At 39.8% G+C, this 16,320-nt stretch overlaps 1 protein-coding gene across 2 annotated transcripts in view; it reads left to right on the top strand.

The window, feature by feature from the left end:
- Nucleotides 1-9,571: 9,571 nt before the first annotated feature.
- Nucleotides 9,572-16,320, top strand: part of LOC149470720 (uromodulin-like) — a 68,694-nt gene continuing 61,945 nt past the window's right edge. Inside the window, exons 1-3 of one of the 2 annotated variants that reach the window (XM_089661706.1) lie at nt 9,623-9,689; nt 11,726-11,749; nt 14,753-14,782. In XM_089661706.1, the coding sequence (XP_089517832.1) occupies nt 9,626-9,689; nt 11,726-11,749; nt 14,753-14,782 (118 nt within the window). In that variant the 5' untranslated portion in view covers nt 9,623-9,625. Of the gene's footprint in view, nt 9,690-11,725; nt 11,750-14,752; nt 14,783-16,320 lie in introns of both variants that reach the window. The other variant, XM_089661711.1, reaches the window with a different exon arrangement.

Raw genomic sequence — 16,320 nt, forward strand, 5'->3', positions numbered from 1 at the left:
AAGGTCTATTTTAAATAGTGATTTTCTTCTCTATATTCCTTTAAATTATCTTAATAAGGACTTCAATTCCCAAATCAGAAAAAGAAATAACATCATGGAGTTGAAATATTGTCACTAAAGGTCTAAAAACAAAAAACAAAAAATTTAAAAAAATTTAAATTGTTTGTGAAATTCTCATTATCTTTCTTTAATTTTTTTATTATTGATAAGGATGGTACTTGACAAATCAGAAAAAGAATTAACATTTCAGAGTTGAAATATTTCCTGAAAACTAAATTATTTAAAAGTGTGATTTGTTCTTAAAATGATCTCCTCTATATTTCTTGAAATTATTTTTTATCCTAATAAGGATTTCAATTGCCAAATCAGAAAAGGAAATCGCATCATGAAGTTGAAATATTGTCACAAAGTCTCTAAAAACTAAACTATTTTAAAAATGTAAATTGTTTCTAATATTCACTTTATCTCTCTTTGAGTTTTTATTATTATTGATAAGAATGGTAAATGACAGATCAGAAAAATAAATAATATCTCAGAATCTTAATAAGGATTTTAATTGTCAAATCAGAAAAAGAAATAACATCATGGAGTTTGAATATTGTCACTAAAGGTCTAAAAACAAAACATTTAAAAAAATTTAAATTGTTTGTGAAATTCTCATTATCTTTCTTTAATTTTTTTATTATTGATAAGGATGGTACTTGACAAATCAGAAAAAGAATTAACATTTCAGAGTTGAAATATTTCCTGAAAACTAAATTATTTAAAAGTGTGATTTGTTCTTAAAATGATCTCCTCTATATTTCTTGAAATTATTTTTTATCTTAATAAGGATTTCAATTGCCAAATCAGAAAAGGAAATCGCATCATGAAGTTGAAATATTGTCACAAAGTCTCTAAAAACTAAACTATTTTAAAAATGTAAATTGTTTCTAATATTCACTTTATCTCTCTTTGAGTTTTTATTATTATTGATAAGAATGGTAAATGACAGATCAGAAGAATAAATAGCATCTCAGAGTTGAAATATTGCCACTAAAGTCCTGAAAACTAAAATATTTCCAATCGTGTTCTTTTTTTTAGAAACAATTGAGTACTGTCCATGATACTTGTTTTATTTGCACTACCATACAATTTTCAGGACAAGCTGTCCCCTTCTTCAAGGTCCAGGCAGTACTACGTCTCAAAGTTTTAGCAGAATGTTAAAAGAAACAATCTCTGAGAGAAAAAAATAAACAAAAAAATAAACAAAAATAAACAAAAAAATGAAATATTGTCACTAAAGGTCTGAAAACTAAAATATTTCCAATTGGGGGTTGTTCCTAAAATTCTCTTTTTTTTCTTTCTTTGAATTTTTTTATCTTAATATGGATATTAATTGACAAATTATAAAAAAAAAATCATTTTTCAAATATTGCCAATAAAGGCCTGAAAACCAAAATCTTTAAATCTATTATTTGTCTTTAAAATTCTCTTCTCTCTATATATATATTTTTTATCTTAATAAGGATTTTAATTGACAAATCAGAAAAAGAAATAACATCATGAGGCTGAAATATTGTCACTAAAGGCCTAAAAACTAAAATATTGTAAAATTGTAAATTGATATTAAAATTCTTTTCATTATCTTTCTTTGAATTTTTATTATTATTTTTAAGGTTGGTAATTTACAAATCAGAAAAAGAAATGACATCTCAGAGTTGAAATATTGTCACTAAAGGTCTGAAAACTAAAATATTTCCAATTGGGGGTTGTTCCTAAAATTCTCTTCTTTTTCTTTCTTTGAATTTTTTTATCTTAATATGGATATTAATTAACAAATCATAAAAAAAAATCATTTTTCAAATATGGCCAATAAAGGCCTGAAAACCAAAATCTTTAAATCTATTATTTGTTTTTAAAATTCTCTTCTCTCTCTATCTATATATATATTTTTTTATCTTAATAAGGATTTTAATTGACAAATCAGAAAAAGAAATAACATCATGGAGGTTGAAATATTGTCACTAAAGGCCTAAAAACTAAAATATTTAAAAAATGTAAATTGTTTCTAAAATTCACTTTATCTCTCCTTGAGTTTTTATTAGTATTGATAAGAATAAAAAACTAAATTTTTTTAAAATGTAAAGTGTTCTTAAAATGTTCTTCTTTATCTTTCTATGAATTTGTATTATTATTGATAGAGTTGGTACGTTACAAATCAGAAAAAACGAATAACATCTCAGAGTTGAAATACTGTCACTAAAGGCCTAATAACGAAAATATTTTACAATCATATTGTGAAGTGAAAAAATGCTGCGCTACATGAAACAATGGCACAATCCTCATATAACAAAAAACAAAAAAGTGAAAAATAAAAAAAAATAGATATATAGAAGATAAAAAAATGGAATAAATTATTAATATTGAAATAATAATATAAAAAAAAAAAAAAAAAAAAAAATATATATATATATATATACACACATTAACAATATATATACATATATGAACATACATCCTCCACCATATATCTGCTCACCTCACGCAGTGTGACCGCACATTATACAATGTTACGGTCTAACGGCACTTTTGGTCTCATATGGACTCAGAAGATCAGCTTGCTGAATGAAGACTCCAAAGTGAGCTCCCTCCTGATAAACATCTTTGTATCAGCTAGAGTTGAAATATTGCCACTAAAGGTCTAATAACTAAAATATTTAAAAATGTAAATTGTTCTTAAAATTCTCTTCATTATCTTTCTTTGAATTTGTATTATTATTGATAAGGTTGGTAAGTTACAAATCAGAAAAAGAAATAACATCTCAGAGTTGAAATATTGTCACTAAAGGCCTGAAAACTGAAATATACTATATCCACTCTCCCCGGACCCCGCATTCACTATATCGGCTCTCCCCGGACCCCGCATTCACTATATCGGCTCTCCCCGGACCCCGCATTCACTATATCCGCTCTCCCCGGACCCTGCATTCACTATATCCGCTCTCCCCGGACCCCGCATTCACTATATCCGCCCTCCCCGGAACCCGCATTCTCTATATCCGCTCTCCCCGGACCCCGCATTCACTATATCCGCTCTCCCCGGACCCCGCATTCACTATATCCGCTCTCCCCGGACCCCGCATTCACTATATCCGCTCTTCCCGGACCCCGCATTCACTATATCCGCTCTCCCCGGACCCCGCATTCACTATATCCGCTCTCCCCGGACCCCGCATTCACTATATCCGCTCTCCCCGGACCCCGCATTCACTATATCCGCTCTCCCCGGACCCCGCATTCACTATATCCGCCCTCCCCGGACCCCGCATTCTCTATATCCGCTCTCCCCGGACCCCGCATTCACTATATCCGCTCTCCCCGGACCCCGCATTCACTATATCCGCTCTCCCCGGACCCCGCATTCACTATATCCGCTCTCCCCGGACCCCGCATTCACTATATCTGCTCTCCCCGGACCCCGCATTCACTATATCCGCTCTCCCCAGACCCCGCATTTACTATATCCCCTCTCCCCGGACCCCGCATTCACTATATCCACTCTCCCCGGACCCCGCATTCACTATATCTGCTCTCCCCGGACCCCGCATTCACTATATCCGCTCTCCCCGGACCCCGCATTCACTATATCCGCTCTTCACGGATCCCCCATTCACTATATCCGCTCTCCCCGGACACTGCATTCACTATATCTGCTCTCCCAGGACCCCGCATTCACTATATTCGCTCTCCCCGGACCCTGCATTCACTATATCCGCTCTCCCCGGACCTCGCATTCACTATATCCGCTTTCCCCGGACCCCGCATTCACTATATCCGCTCTCCCCGGACCCTGCATTCACTATATCCGCTCTCCCCGGACCCTGCATTCACTATATCCGCTCTCCCCGGACCCCGCATTCACTATATCCGCTCTCCCCGGACCCTGCATTCACTATATCTGGTCTCCCAGGACCCCGCATTCACTATATTCGCTCTCCCCGGACCCTGCATTCACTATATCCGCTCTCGCCGGACCCCGCATTCACTATATCCACTCTCCCCGGACCCCGCATTCACTATATCTGCTCTCCCTGGACCCCGCATTCACTATATCCGCTCTCCCCGGACCCCGCATTCACTATGTCTGCTCTCCCCGGACCCCGCATTCACTATATCTGCTCTCCCTGGACCCCGCATTCACTATATCCGCTCTCCCTGGACCCCGCATTAAATATATCCGCTCCCCCCGGACCCCGCATTCACTATATCCACTCTCCCCGGACCCCGCATTCACTATATCCGCTCTCCCCGGATCCAGCATTCACTATATCCGCTCTCCCCAGACCCTGCATTTACTATATCCACTCTCCCCGGACCCCGCATTCACTATATCCACTCTCCCCGGACCCCGCATTCACTATATCCGCTCTCCCCAGACCCTGCATTTACTATATCCACTCTCCCCGGACCCCGCATTCACTATATCCGCTGTCCCTGGACCCCGCATTCACTATATCTGTTCTCCCCAGACCCGGCATTCACTATATCCTCTCTCCCCGGACCCTGCATGCACTATATCCTCTCTCCCCGGACCCTGCATGCACTATATCTGGTCTCCCCAGACCCCGCATTCACTCTATCCACTCTCCCCGGACCCTGCATTCACTATATCTGGTCTCCCCGGACTCTGCATCCACTATATCCTCACTCCCTGGACCCCCGCATTCACTATATCTGCTCTCCCAGGACCCCGCATTCACTATATTCGCTCTCCCCGGACCCCGCATTCACTATATCCGCTCTCCCCGGACCCCGCATTCACTATATGATCTCTCCCCGGACCCCGCATTCACTATATCCGCTCTCCCCGGACCCCGCATTCACTATATCCGCTCTCCCCGGATCCCCCATTCACTATATCCGCTCTCCCCGGACCCAGCATTCACTATATGATCTCTCCCCGGACCCCGCATTCACTATATCCGCTCTCCCCGGACCCCGCATTCACTATATCCGCTCTCCCCGGATCCCCCATTCACTATATCCGCTCTCCCCGGACCCAGCATTCACTATATGATCTCTCCCTGGACCCCGCATTCACTATATCCGCTCTCCCCGGACCCCGCATTCACTATATCCGCTCTCCCCGGACCCCGCATTCACTATATCCACTCTCCCCGGACCCTGCATTCACTATATCCACTTTCCCCAGACCCCGCATTCACTATATCTGCTCTCCCAGGACCCTGCATTCACTATATCCACTCTCCCCAGACCCCGCATTCACTATATCCACTCTCCCCAGACCCCGCATTTACTATATCCGCTCTCCCCGGACACTGCATTCACTATATCCACTCTCCCCAGACCCCGCATTCACTATATCTGCTCTCCCAGGACCCTGCATTCACTATATCTGCTCTCCCAGGACCCTGCATTCACTATATCTGGTCTCCCCGGACCTCGCATTCACTATATCCGCTCTCCCCAGACCCCGCATTCACTATATCTACTCTCCCAGGACCCCGCATTCACTATATCTGGTCTCCCACAGCACACAGAATATGGAAATGCAATTATTTTAGTAAATATAAACTGCTAAATACCTTTTCTCACCAGCAGTATATAGCAGTCTTGTGACTTCTATCAGTGTCCAGCAGAGCACTGGTTAATGCTTGTAGGAGGAGTTTTCATTCCCCTCTAACTGTCCTATGATACTGCAGGACCCCTGACCCTCTGTCTGGACAGTGCTGATTGGCCTTGTTCTGATCACATGCATCCTCCTAAAGAAAAAAAAAAACCTCTCTAGCCATACACACCAAACTGAGCATGCACAGAGTGATTCCTGGAGCTTTGTACTATCAGCAGATGGATTGGGGACAGTAGAAGAAGAAGAGAAGACAGGATCAAACAGCCTTTTTACACAATGCAGATAATTAACCCCTTATGTTCCACAGTGAGTATAACAAGCATGCTTTACTGCATCTACAGACTGATTGTACTGTTGTGGGTTTAGTAACACTTTAATGTGATGTTTTATTTTATCTCCTTGCAGCATGAAATAAACACATTAAAATTAAAAGAAAAGTGTAATATACTAAAGCCAGCCATCCATGGATGGAATCTCAGCTGGACTGGCCAAGATTTGACCCATCTATGGGCAGGCTGGTTGTATCCAAGTTGATCCATTGATTGACTTCATTACAGCCAGCCTGTTGGATTTTGCACATGCGATTTTGGCCAGTGGCTATAGCCTCTGGTGAGCAGCAGTGAGTCTTGTGTCCTGCCGGCCAGGAAAGCTCCCCACCAGCAGAACACAATATATAAATTGGACTACATCTAAGAAACCAAAGCTGAGGCAGTCTAGCCAATGCAGTTTTCTGAATGAGCGCCCAAAATATCCCCAAGAAGAGGTCTCAAAAGGAAGGCACCAGGAGAAAAACAAATATTGGGCTGTGTTAGGTGTGAATATCCAGGGAGCTCATCTTCTATTTTCATTGCCTATCTGGTGCTAAAATATTAATATATTGAAGATCTATTCAAAGAGCTAAACTGTGAAGAAAAGGTGACATAATGGTCATACTTCGCTTACAATACAGAAAAGGTAATTTACTGAAAATATTTAACTTATTTACCTCGAAGTCTCAAGGAGTGTTCGGTTATTTTGTTAATAATGCTTCGGGCGACAACAAAAACATTTTTTTGAGTAGCAAACATGGCAAAGTATAAGGAAGTCAACATGTAATATGATAAGGAATGCACCGAGAGGCATTGTTGTGTTCTTCCCTTTTGAGGGGCAACAAAGCAGACATTGTACTTGTGAATAGAGATGAGCTAATCGAACTTGGCGAAGTGGAATTCGTTTCGAATATTAGGAAAAATTCGATTCGCACCGAATCCGAAAATTAGCAAACTTCGGATGCACGAATCGAATTTTTCCCGATCGGCCGATTTTCATCCCTTCTACAGCCAGCAAAAAGTGTCCCTGAAGAGAGCTCCGCTATTTCTGACAGTTCTCTGAGAAGTTCCTTCACATTTACAGCGGTTGAAACATTGTATCTATTTGTTTCCATTTAGGATACAGATGTTTTTATTCGGAAACAAATAGATACAATGTTTCAACCGCTGTAAATGTGAAGGAACTGTCAGAGAACTGTCAGAAATAGCGGAGCTCTCTGCAGATACACTTTTTGCTGTACTGGAATTCTTCTTTTTTTCATTCTTCTTCTTCTTTTCATTCTTCTTCTTTTCATTCTTCTTCTTCTTCTTCTTTTCATTCTTTTTCTTCTTTTCATTCTTCTTTTCATTCTTCTTCTCCTTCTTCTTCTTCTCCTTCTTCTTCTTCTTTTCATTCTTCTTCTTCTTTTCATTCTTCTTCTTCTTCTTTTCATTCTTCTTCTTCTTCTTTTTATTCTTCTTTTCATTCTTCTTCTTTTCATTCTTCTCATTCTTCTTTTCATTCTTCTTCTGATTCTTCTTTTCATTCTTCTTCTTCTTCTTTTCATTCTTCTTCTTCTTCTTTTCATTCTTCTTTTCATTCTTCTTCTTCTTCTTTTCATTCTTCTTCTCATTCTTCTTTTCATTCTTCTTCTTCATTCTTTTCATTCTTCTTTTCATTCTTCTCATTCTTCTTTTCATTCTTCTTTTCATTCTTCTTCTCATTCTTCTTTTCATTCTTCTTCTTCTTTTCATTCTTCTTCTTCTTCTTCTTTTCATTCTTCTTCTTCTTCTTTTCATTCTTCTTCTTCTTCTTCATCTTCTTCGTCGTGCCCCGTGACTGCCAAAATGAGTGAAGTGTGCGGTGATTCTAAGATCGACGGCACTCATCTGCATGTCATACTGACTGACAGTATTATTTCTCTTCCCCAGCAGACTCCAAGGGCATTTAAATTAAAGGTACAGTGTTCTGCACTAATATAAAGGCTCTCTGAAGCCTAGAAACACCCTTTTAATAAGTTAAATTCGCAGCAAATAAATTTGCATCGAATCGAATTTATTCCGCAAATTCGGCGAATCAGCCGAATCAAATTTTTGAATAATTCGCTCATCTCTACTTGTGAAAGAATAATTGTTGGGAGAAATTTGTGTTCATGAAGAATCGATACAGAAAGGAGATTCTACAATGAGAAGCTGGATGTCTCTTCCTTCGGGTCCGGCTGTGTGCTCCCCATGACGGCTGATGTGATTAAACCTGGGTGGGAGGGTTAAGGTGGTCTATGGCATAGCGGCTCATGGTGGGGATTAGAAATTGTATGAAGGGTCTAGTTCCATTGCTTGCCTAGAAAAAGAAAACTGGAACCCAACAAGGGAGGTTCAGATCCTGTACATTTAAATATTCATGAATGTGAAAGTGATCTCAAATACATAAATGTACCAATAAAATGTCAATAACACCACATAATTGAAATAGTCCATTAACACCGTGTGTTGAAGTATAAATAAAACATTCCCTTTAGTTCCACCCAAAAAAAGATCTTGTTTGGAATCCGGCCACCAGTGAATCCGGCCACCACGTGACACACACAGCCTCCTACCAGATCAGAACATCCCAAATTATAGGTGGTTTGTGATAATGGACTAATGGAGCATCCAACTACAGGGAACCACAGGGCACAACAAGAGGAAACTCAACTGTATACCCTCTTTCGCTGGAATGTTATGCAATGGCCAAGTCAATCACCTGACCTGAATCCGATTGAGCATTTCACTTCCTGAAGACAAAACTGAAGGGAAAATGCCCCAAGAACAAGCAGGAACTGAAGACAGTTGCAGTAAAGGCCTGGCAGAGCATCACAAGGGATGAAACCCAGCGTCTGCTGATGTCTATACGTTCCAGACTTCAGGCTGTCATTGACTGCAAAGGATTTGCAACCAAGTATTAAAAAGTGAAAGTTTGATTTATGATTATTATTCTGTCCCATTACTTTTGGTCCCTTAACAAGTGGGAGGCACATATGCAAACTGTTGTCATTCCTACACCGTTCACCTGATTTGGATGTAAATACCCTCAAATTAAACCTGACAGTCTGCAGTTAAAGCACATCTTGTTCGTTTCATTTCAAATCTATTGTGGTGTATAGAGCCAAAAATGTTAGAATTGTGTCGATGTTCTAATATTTATGGACCTGACTGTATACATTCCACTTGTTGGGGATTCCGTTCTGAGTAAGGAATCGCACTCTACCGAGGTGCCTTGGCACAACCATGTAACTTCAACATGTATTTACAAATGTATGCAACAAAAGCCAGTTTCTAAGTAGTTTATAGAGTTTTGTAAGTTTTCCTTTATTCTGGGTACTAAATATCTCTGTTCATTAACTGCAGAGAGGGTTTTTTTCTTATAATAGCTAGATAGCTCATTGAGGTCATTTACTGGAAATATTTAAATGATTTACCCCGAGGTCTCAGTGGATGTTCAGGTGCTTTGTTAATAATGATTTGGAGTAACATTTTTGGTGTGACAGTAATGGTAGAGTATAAGGAAGTCAATATTAAATATAATGTGGAATGTGCCAAAGGACAAGGAACTTGTAAAGAAATGTTATAAAAGAACAGCAGCAAGGCTGATATCGTATTTGTGAACAAACCAACACTCAGAGCAGTTTGTGTTGATGACGGATTGATACAGAAAGGAGAATCCACGATGAGAAGGACAATGTCTCTTCTCCTTCTCCTGGTCCTGCTGTGCGCTCCCCATGGGATGGCTGGTGAGTAGATCCAGGTCACCTGATGTGATTCAACCTGAGTGGGAGGGTTAGGGGTGATCTATGGCATAGTGATTGATGGTGGAGGGCAGACAACATATGGAGGACCTAGATCCATTCCTCAATATAACATCTACAGACCCAACAAGGGAGGTGTAGATCCTTCACTTAGAATATGCAAAAAGTGCATCAATATTCCCCTTAAATATCAAGATTGATATGTTCCCAGAAAACGTAATGCTATAATATGTATATAATACATTGTGTATGAAAACTCGTAAATCTGCCAGGAAAAAAAAACTGGTTGGGAAAGATACAAATAACCCCTCCCCCAAAAAAGTATTTAAACATGTTACTAGTAAAAAATTGTCTCAGCATGAAGGTCCCTTTACGGGATAGCTCATAGTTGGTGACTGGGGCCAAAAGGAAGGCAAATCTATAAAATACTTTCCTTAGGTAAAATTTTTGGTAAAAAAAAATATGGGGTTTTGTGTAAATAGATACAAAATGTGTCAAGTAGAAAAATGTGAGCATTTGTGAAATCACAAAAAATACTGTACCCACAATTCTCCTTAGGTAACCTTCTTTTTAAAAGTCTTTATAGGTTGTTGGGTGTTGGCTGTTAACAATACATTTTGACACTAAAATTGTTGTTCTCATCCAGACGTTTGCATGGGGTTGTGTATGGGGTGGTGAACTGCTAGATTTTTTTAACATTTGTTTTGATACAATTTATTTTTATACTTTTATTTTACTTCTGTAATTTAACTTGATGGCTTTAGCAAGAGCACTAACAAGCCCCTGAGTCACGGAGGCCAATGGAGTGGAGTTTACTGAGGAGGAGCGGGTGGTCGGCTGTGTCAAAGGCAGCGGAAAGGTCAAGGAGTATGAGAATGGAGTAATGGCCATTGGTTGGGATGAGTATGGAGTAATGGCCATTGGTTGGGATGAGTATGGAGTAATGGCCATTGGTTGGGATGAGTATGGAGTAATGGCCATTGGTTGGGATGAGTATGGAGTAATGGCCATTGGTTGAGATGAGTATGGAGTAATGGCCATTGGTTAGGATGAGTATGGAGTAATGGCCATTGGCTGGGATGAGTATGGAGTAATGGCCATTGGTTGGGATGAGTATGGAGTAATGGCCATTGGTTGGGATGAGTATGGAGTAATGGCCATTGGTTGGGATGAGTATGGAGTAATGGCCATTGGTTGAGATGAGTATGGAGTAATGGCCATTGGTTAGGATGAGTATGGAGTAATGGCCATTGGTTGGGATGAGTATGGAGTAATGGCCGTTGGTTTTAGCAGTTAGTAGGTCATTAGTGAGTTTTAGTAGAGTAGTTTCTGTGGAATGTTGTGGGCGGAAGACAGACTGTAGGGGATCAAGAAGGTTGTTGTCGGTGAGGTAGCAGTTCATACGGTTGTGAACAAGGCGCTCGAGAAGCTTGGAGGCAAACGGGAGCAAGGAGATGGGTATTAAGTTATTCAAACAGGTGGGGTCCAGCGAGGGTTTTTTGAGAATGGGGGTAACCAATGCATGTTTGAGTATACAGTAAGAATAATGACAGGAAAGGAACTATAAAGCAGGTCTAGCATCAGATGTGTTTTCCACGCTCAGTATTGTAACACTTCCAGGCAGGGTTTTTTTCTCAGAGTACTCCCCCCTTCTGAGTCACTCTTTGTCTTCACCCCCTACCTACCTCCGAGCATCGTCCATTGGTTGCTCCCCCTACCCACCTCCTAGTACAGCCCCCTTTAGAGAATACAGAAACAAATAAGACATGCTAAGACATGATAACAAGAAAAGCAATAAATCAGATCCCTAGCATCCAGCAACAATAGACCCCCCAGCAATTGTAATATTGTCTATTGTAATATATCAGGAATGTATCCCTGCGGGTTTGTAAAAATACTGAAATGTCAGTTTAATGCTCCATCTGTTGAAAGAAAAGGTGCAGCAGATGGAGTGACACAAATCAGATTTATTAATGTTCCTTTTCTCCATATAATCTCTTTTCTGATGTTTCTTGTTTCAGAGTTCACCACCTCTCTGACCCCTGGTAAGTTATCATTCTCTTTCCAGAGTTTTCCTCTTTTATGACAGAATTGAGGATACTATCAGGATGGGGAATTTGTATTTGTAATGAAAATCACTGTGGATTTGATACAATAAATACAAAATATACAGAGACAAATATCAGGGCTGCCATTGTCGGCCACCTTCAGAGAATGCTAATCGCCTGGCTGTCATACTGATCCAGTTATAGAAAAAAACTCACTCAAGCCCAAAATATTCCTCTGCCTTGTGAAAGGTTTAGGCTGCTCCCCTACAAACAATATAAAATGGTAGGAAAGCATGCAATCAGTGAAAACGTAATAAAGAAACAACAAAAGTGAGTGTTTCACTCCAACCTGGAAGGGCAAAAAGATTCTGAACCAAAAGTAGAATATTTAACAGCTACAAATGTAACCAACCAAACATTAATAAACCCCCTTCACCTGGGCTTTAAACAGACATAAAAACAATATCCATCATAGCACAGAGCAGCAAAAAAGTAAATCATATTTCTATCAATCAGTGAGCATTAAGTATACAAATATCTCATATCTAATAAATATTGTACAATGGATTGATGGACAATCAAACGGCACCACATCCCTGATTACCTTAGACCAAAAACAATATATACTCTATATAAAGATTTAACCACAAAAACAATATATGGGATTTCTAGGTTGTCAAAACAATACAAAAAGATCAAGTAAAATAAAACTATTTATTATTAAATATATTGAAAAGATTCTTTGTGGTTTACAATACATTTGTCACAAAAGCATCCTCTTTTTCAAAGTATAGTTAAACCTCCGGGCATCACCCCTACAAAATGTAAAATAGTAAAATATTTATCAATATATAGTTTTATTACATTTACATTTATTTTTGTTGATCTTCTTGTTTTGTGTTGGCATATATATATATATATGTATATATACGCTCACCGGCCACCTTATTAGGTACACCTTGCTAGTAACAGGTTGGACCCCATTTTGCCTTCAGTATATATACAGTATATACAGTACAGTATATTCATAAATGATGGAGCACAGATCCTGCATTGTCTTTATTCAAATGTACATTTCACCAGAAACGAAGAATGAATGTCTCAGGGGTCGCCACCCTTTCTCATGCTCATTAGTGATCAGACATGGAAAACCAACACTATAAATATAACTACACCCGAAGAAGAAAACAAACTTCCACCACAGCGGATAATTAAATAAGTTATTATGCAGTACATACACTGTACATACACAATATATATATATATTCAACACGTTTATCTCATTCCTCCTCGGAGGTTGTACATAAACATATAATAGATGATGGATCCAGAGATGACAATGCATGAATCCATCTGATTTCTTGAAGTTGGGAATGTAAGTCAGAGGGATTCATGAATTTTCATCACTTTATGTTTTCTTTTTGTGATCGATGGATGTAGATCTTTGTCACTGACAAGGATACATGACTGGATGACATGGATAAGGGTGGGTTTACAATGCTGGATTTATTTCCCTTTTTTAATAGAGAACCAAAGGTACTATATACCCTGAACTTATTTATAAAAGGGGGCTGGATATATGGGCCCCACCCATATCTTGAAGGAAATTCCAGATTTTGATAAGTCCCCCACACCACACCCCCACAAACACTGGGTCAACATGGTCAATGTGCCAGAAAGAAGCCTTTACTGCATCAATGACACAAGAAGGCCCGGTTAGGCATGTCAAGGTGTTGTCAGGTATATTGTAACCGGGCTTGTTGGTGGCAGTGGTGCAGTAAAAGCTTCTTTCCGGCACCTCGACCAAACAGCTCATTTTTGTTCAAGTATCACCGTATTGTACTCCCTAAAAACAACCACACCATCTTTTTCCAGAGCAGCCTGGATTTCTTTTGAGGTTGCCTGTGGATTCTTTGAATCCCGGACAATTCTTCTGGTAGTTGTGGCTGCAATCTTTCTTGGTCTACCTGACCTTAGCTTGGTATCAAGAGATCCCCGAACTTTCCACTTCTTAATAGGCAATTGAACAGTACTGATTGGCATATTCAAGGCTTTGGACATCTTTTTATGTCCTTTTCCATTTTTATAAAGATCCATTACCTTGATACGCAAGACTTTTGACAGTTCTTTTCTGATCCCCATGGCTCAGTATCTAGCCTAGTCTGTGTTTCCACGTAAGAGCTAACAAACTCATTGACTATTTATACACTGATACTAATTGCAATTTAAAAAGCCACAGATGTGGGACATTAACCTCTAATTGCCATTGTACCCCGTGTGTGTCACCTTGTGTGTCTGTACCAAGGCCAAACATTCCAGGGGGCGGATACTTCTGATCCAGGGGGCGGAGACTTCTGATCCAGGGGGCGGAGACTTCTGATCTGGGCCATTTGGGTGATTTCTGTTATCATTATGATTTAAAAAGGAGTCAAACAACTATTTGATAAGAAATGGCTTCATATGATCATCATCCTTCAATAAAAGAGCATTTTTTGGCAGATCAGTCATATTTTCAATATCAATGCCAAAATTCACAATTTCTGCCAGGGGATGTAAACTTTTGAGCACAACTGTATATATATATATATATATATATATATATATACTGTTATATATTCATTTATTATGATGGGAGGGAGAGTTGATTTTTATGATGGAAGGGGGAATTGACTTTTTGTTTGATTTGAGGGGGAAGTTTACTTTTTTATGATTTAAGGGGGGAGTTGACTTCTATGATGTGAGGGGGAGTTGACTTTTATGATGTAAGGGGGGAGGTGACTTTTATGATGGGAGGGGGAGTTGACTTCTATGATGGGAGGGGGAGTTGACTTTTATGAAGGAAGGGGGGAGTTGACTTCTATGATGGGAGGGGGAGTTGACTTTTATGATGGGAGGGGGTAGTTGGATTTAAGCAAACAGAACAGTTGAAGTTGTTGCCCCTTTTTGTAGAGAAGAATGCTTTTGTAGGGATCTCATATCTACATTTTTCCTTTTCTTCAGATACTGACGGCTACAGCTGCACACAGAGAGGTAAGTCACCAAGTGAGGAATCTCTGATACAAGAACTCAGTCAGACAAGTAGCAAAACAAATCATCACTTTTATCACAATTTCTCTTATTTTGGCTGAAATAAGCAAGAAGATGCAAATTCTTCCTTATGGACTTTTTGGTTACACAACAAAGACTCTACATATTGATTTGATCCGCATGATATAACCAATAGATGTATACACCATCAGGGGTGGGAATTGACTACCTTAGGTCTTAATAAGACATGTGATCTCATGAGATCCTATCACTGGGGTTCATTTACTGAAGGAGTAGAGAATGCAAATGAATGTTATTTAGTTTAGTGAATCAGGTAAATCAGGTCTTCACTAATCATCCAATCATGTGTAAGCACAATGTTACTGAAGCACACATTAATGCAGTTCTGGAATCATCAATACATTGTGAATGTCATTATTTTTAAAGCTAGCAGTGTAGGCACCTGAATATAACTTGGCATCAGTCTCTTTGAGTCCCCTGTACAGCAGAGCTCAGATTAGGAGATGGAGAAGCAGCACATGCAACCAATCCTGTGCTCTGCAGTGCATGGAGTATGCTGATAGGAGGAGAGAGAAGAGTGACAGAGAGATGTGTGTGATGCTTCTCCTTCACTGTCTAGTCACAGCGGGCTCAATTCACAAAGCGGTATCTACTAACATCTGCAGTAAAATACCTCTTTTGGTACACATTATGATTACTTTGTTCAGCCCAGCAGGAGGCACTCTCTGTACTAACTATGCGATGTTAGTACAGCGAGCTCCCCTCTGAGCTATTGTGCTCTGACAGGAGGACCCCCCCTCCATACACTGCCCTCCGCCATAACACACCAGTCAGTGCTGGCAGCCATTGAATGTCTGATGGTTTTTGTTGAACTGGCTGATATTTGGCCTATGTGTACCAGGCTGTAGCATTTTTAAAAAAAATTTTGCAGTTTGCTAAGAAGTGCTACTAAAACCCCCCATGAGTTATGTTATGAAGTGATGCGATATTTTAGTAGTAAAAGCCAGCTGTATATTAATGCCGGCGGTAAGCAGCGTCCTTAACATGGAAGTAAAGGCCAAACCCAACTAATGCTAAACCTTCTCACAGCCACATTCTAAGTCTAATCTATCTAGCCTTGTAAAGAGAAAATCGCTATACTTACCTGTTCTGCAGCCTCTCCGGTCCAGTATCCAGCGACACCCTCTGTGTACAGGATACATCCGACAATGGCTGTAAAGAGCCTGTGAAGTGATGTCACCCATACTGTAGATTTACTATGGGGCTTCCATTGTCACCTGCCTCTCCTGCACATTCCCACACATTGAAGTCACCACTGACAGATCAGCCTGGGACCGGACCGGAGCAGCTGCAGAACAGGTAAGTATAGCGATTTTTCTCTTTACAAGGCTAGATAGATTAGGCTTGGATTGTAGCTGAGAGAATGTTTAGCATTAGTTGGGTTTGGCCTTTACTTCCACTTTAATAACCAGAAAACAACATCGCTGTCAAGAAGCAGGAGGCCTCCACACCCTTAGAAA

Source organism: Staurois parvus, unplaced genomic scaffold, assembly GCF_062004578.1.
Source record: "Staurois parvus isolate SC_StPar_1 unplaced genomic scaffold, SC_StPar_1.0 ptg000034l, whole genome shotgun sequence".
Lineage (NCBI taxonomy): Eukaryota > Metazoa > Chordata > Amphibia > Anura > Ranidae > Staurois > Staurois parvus.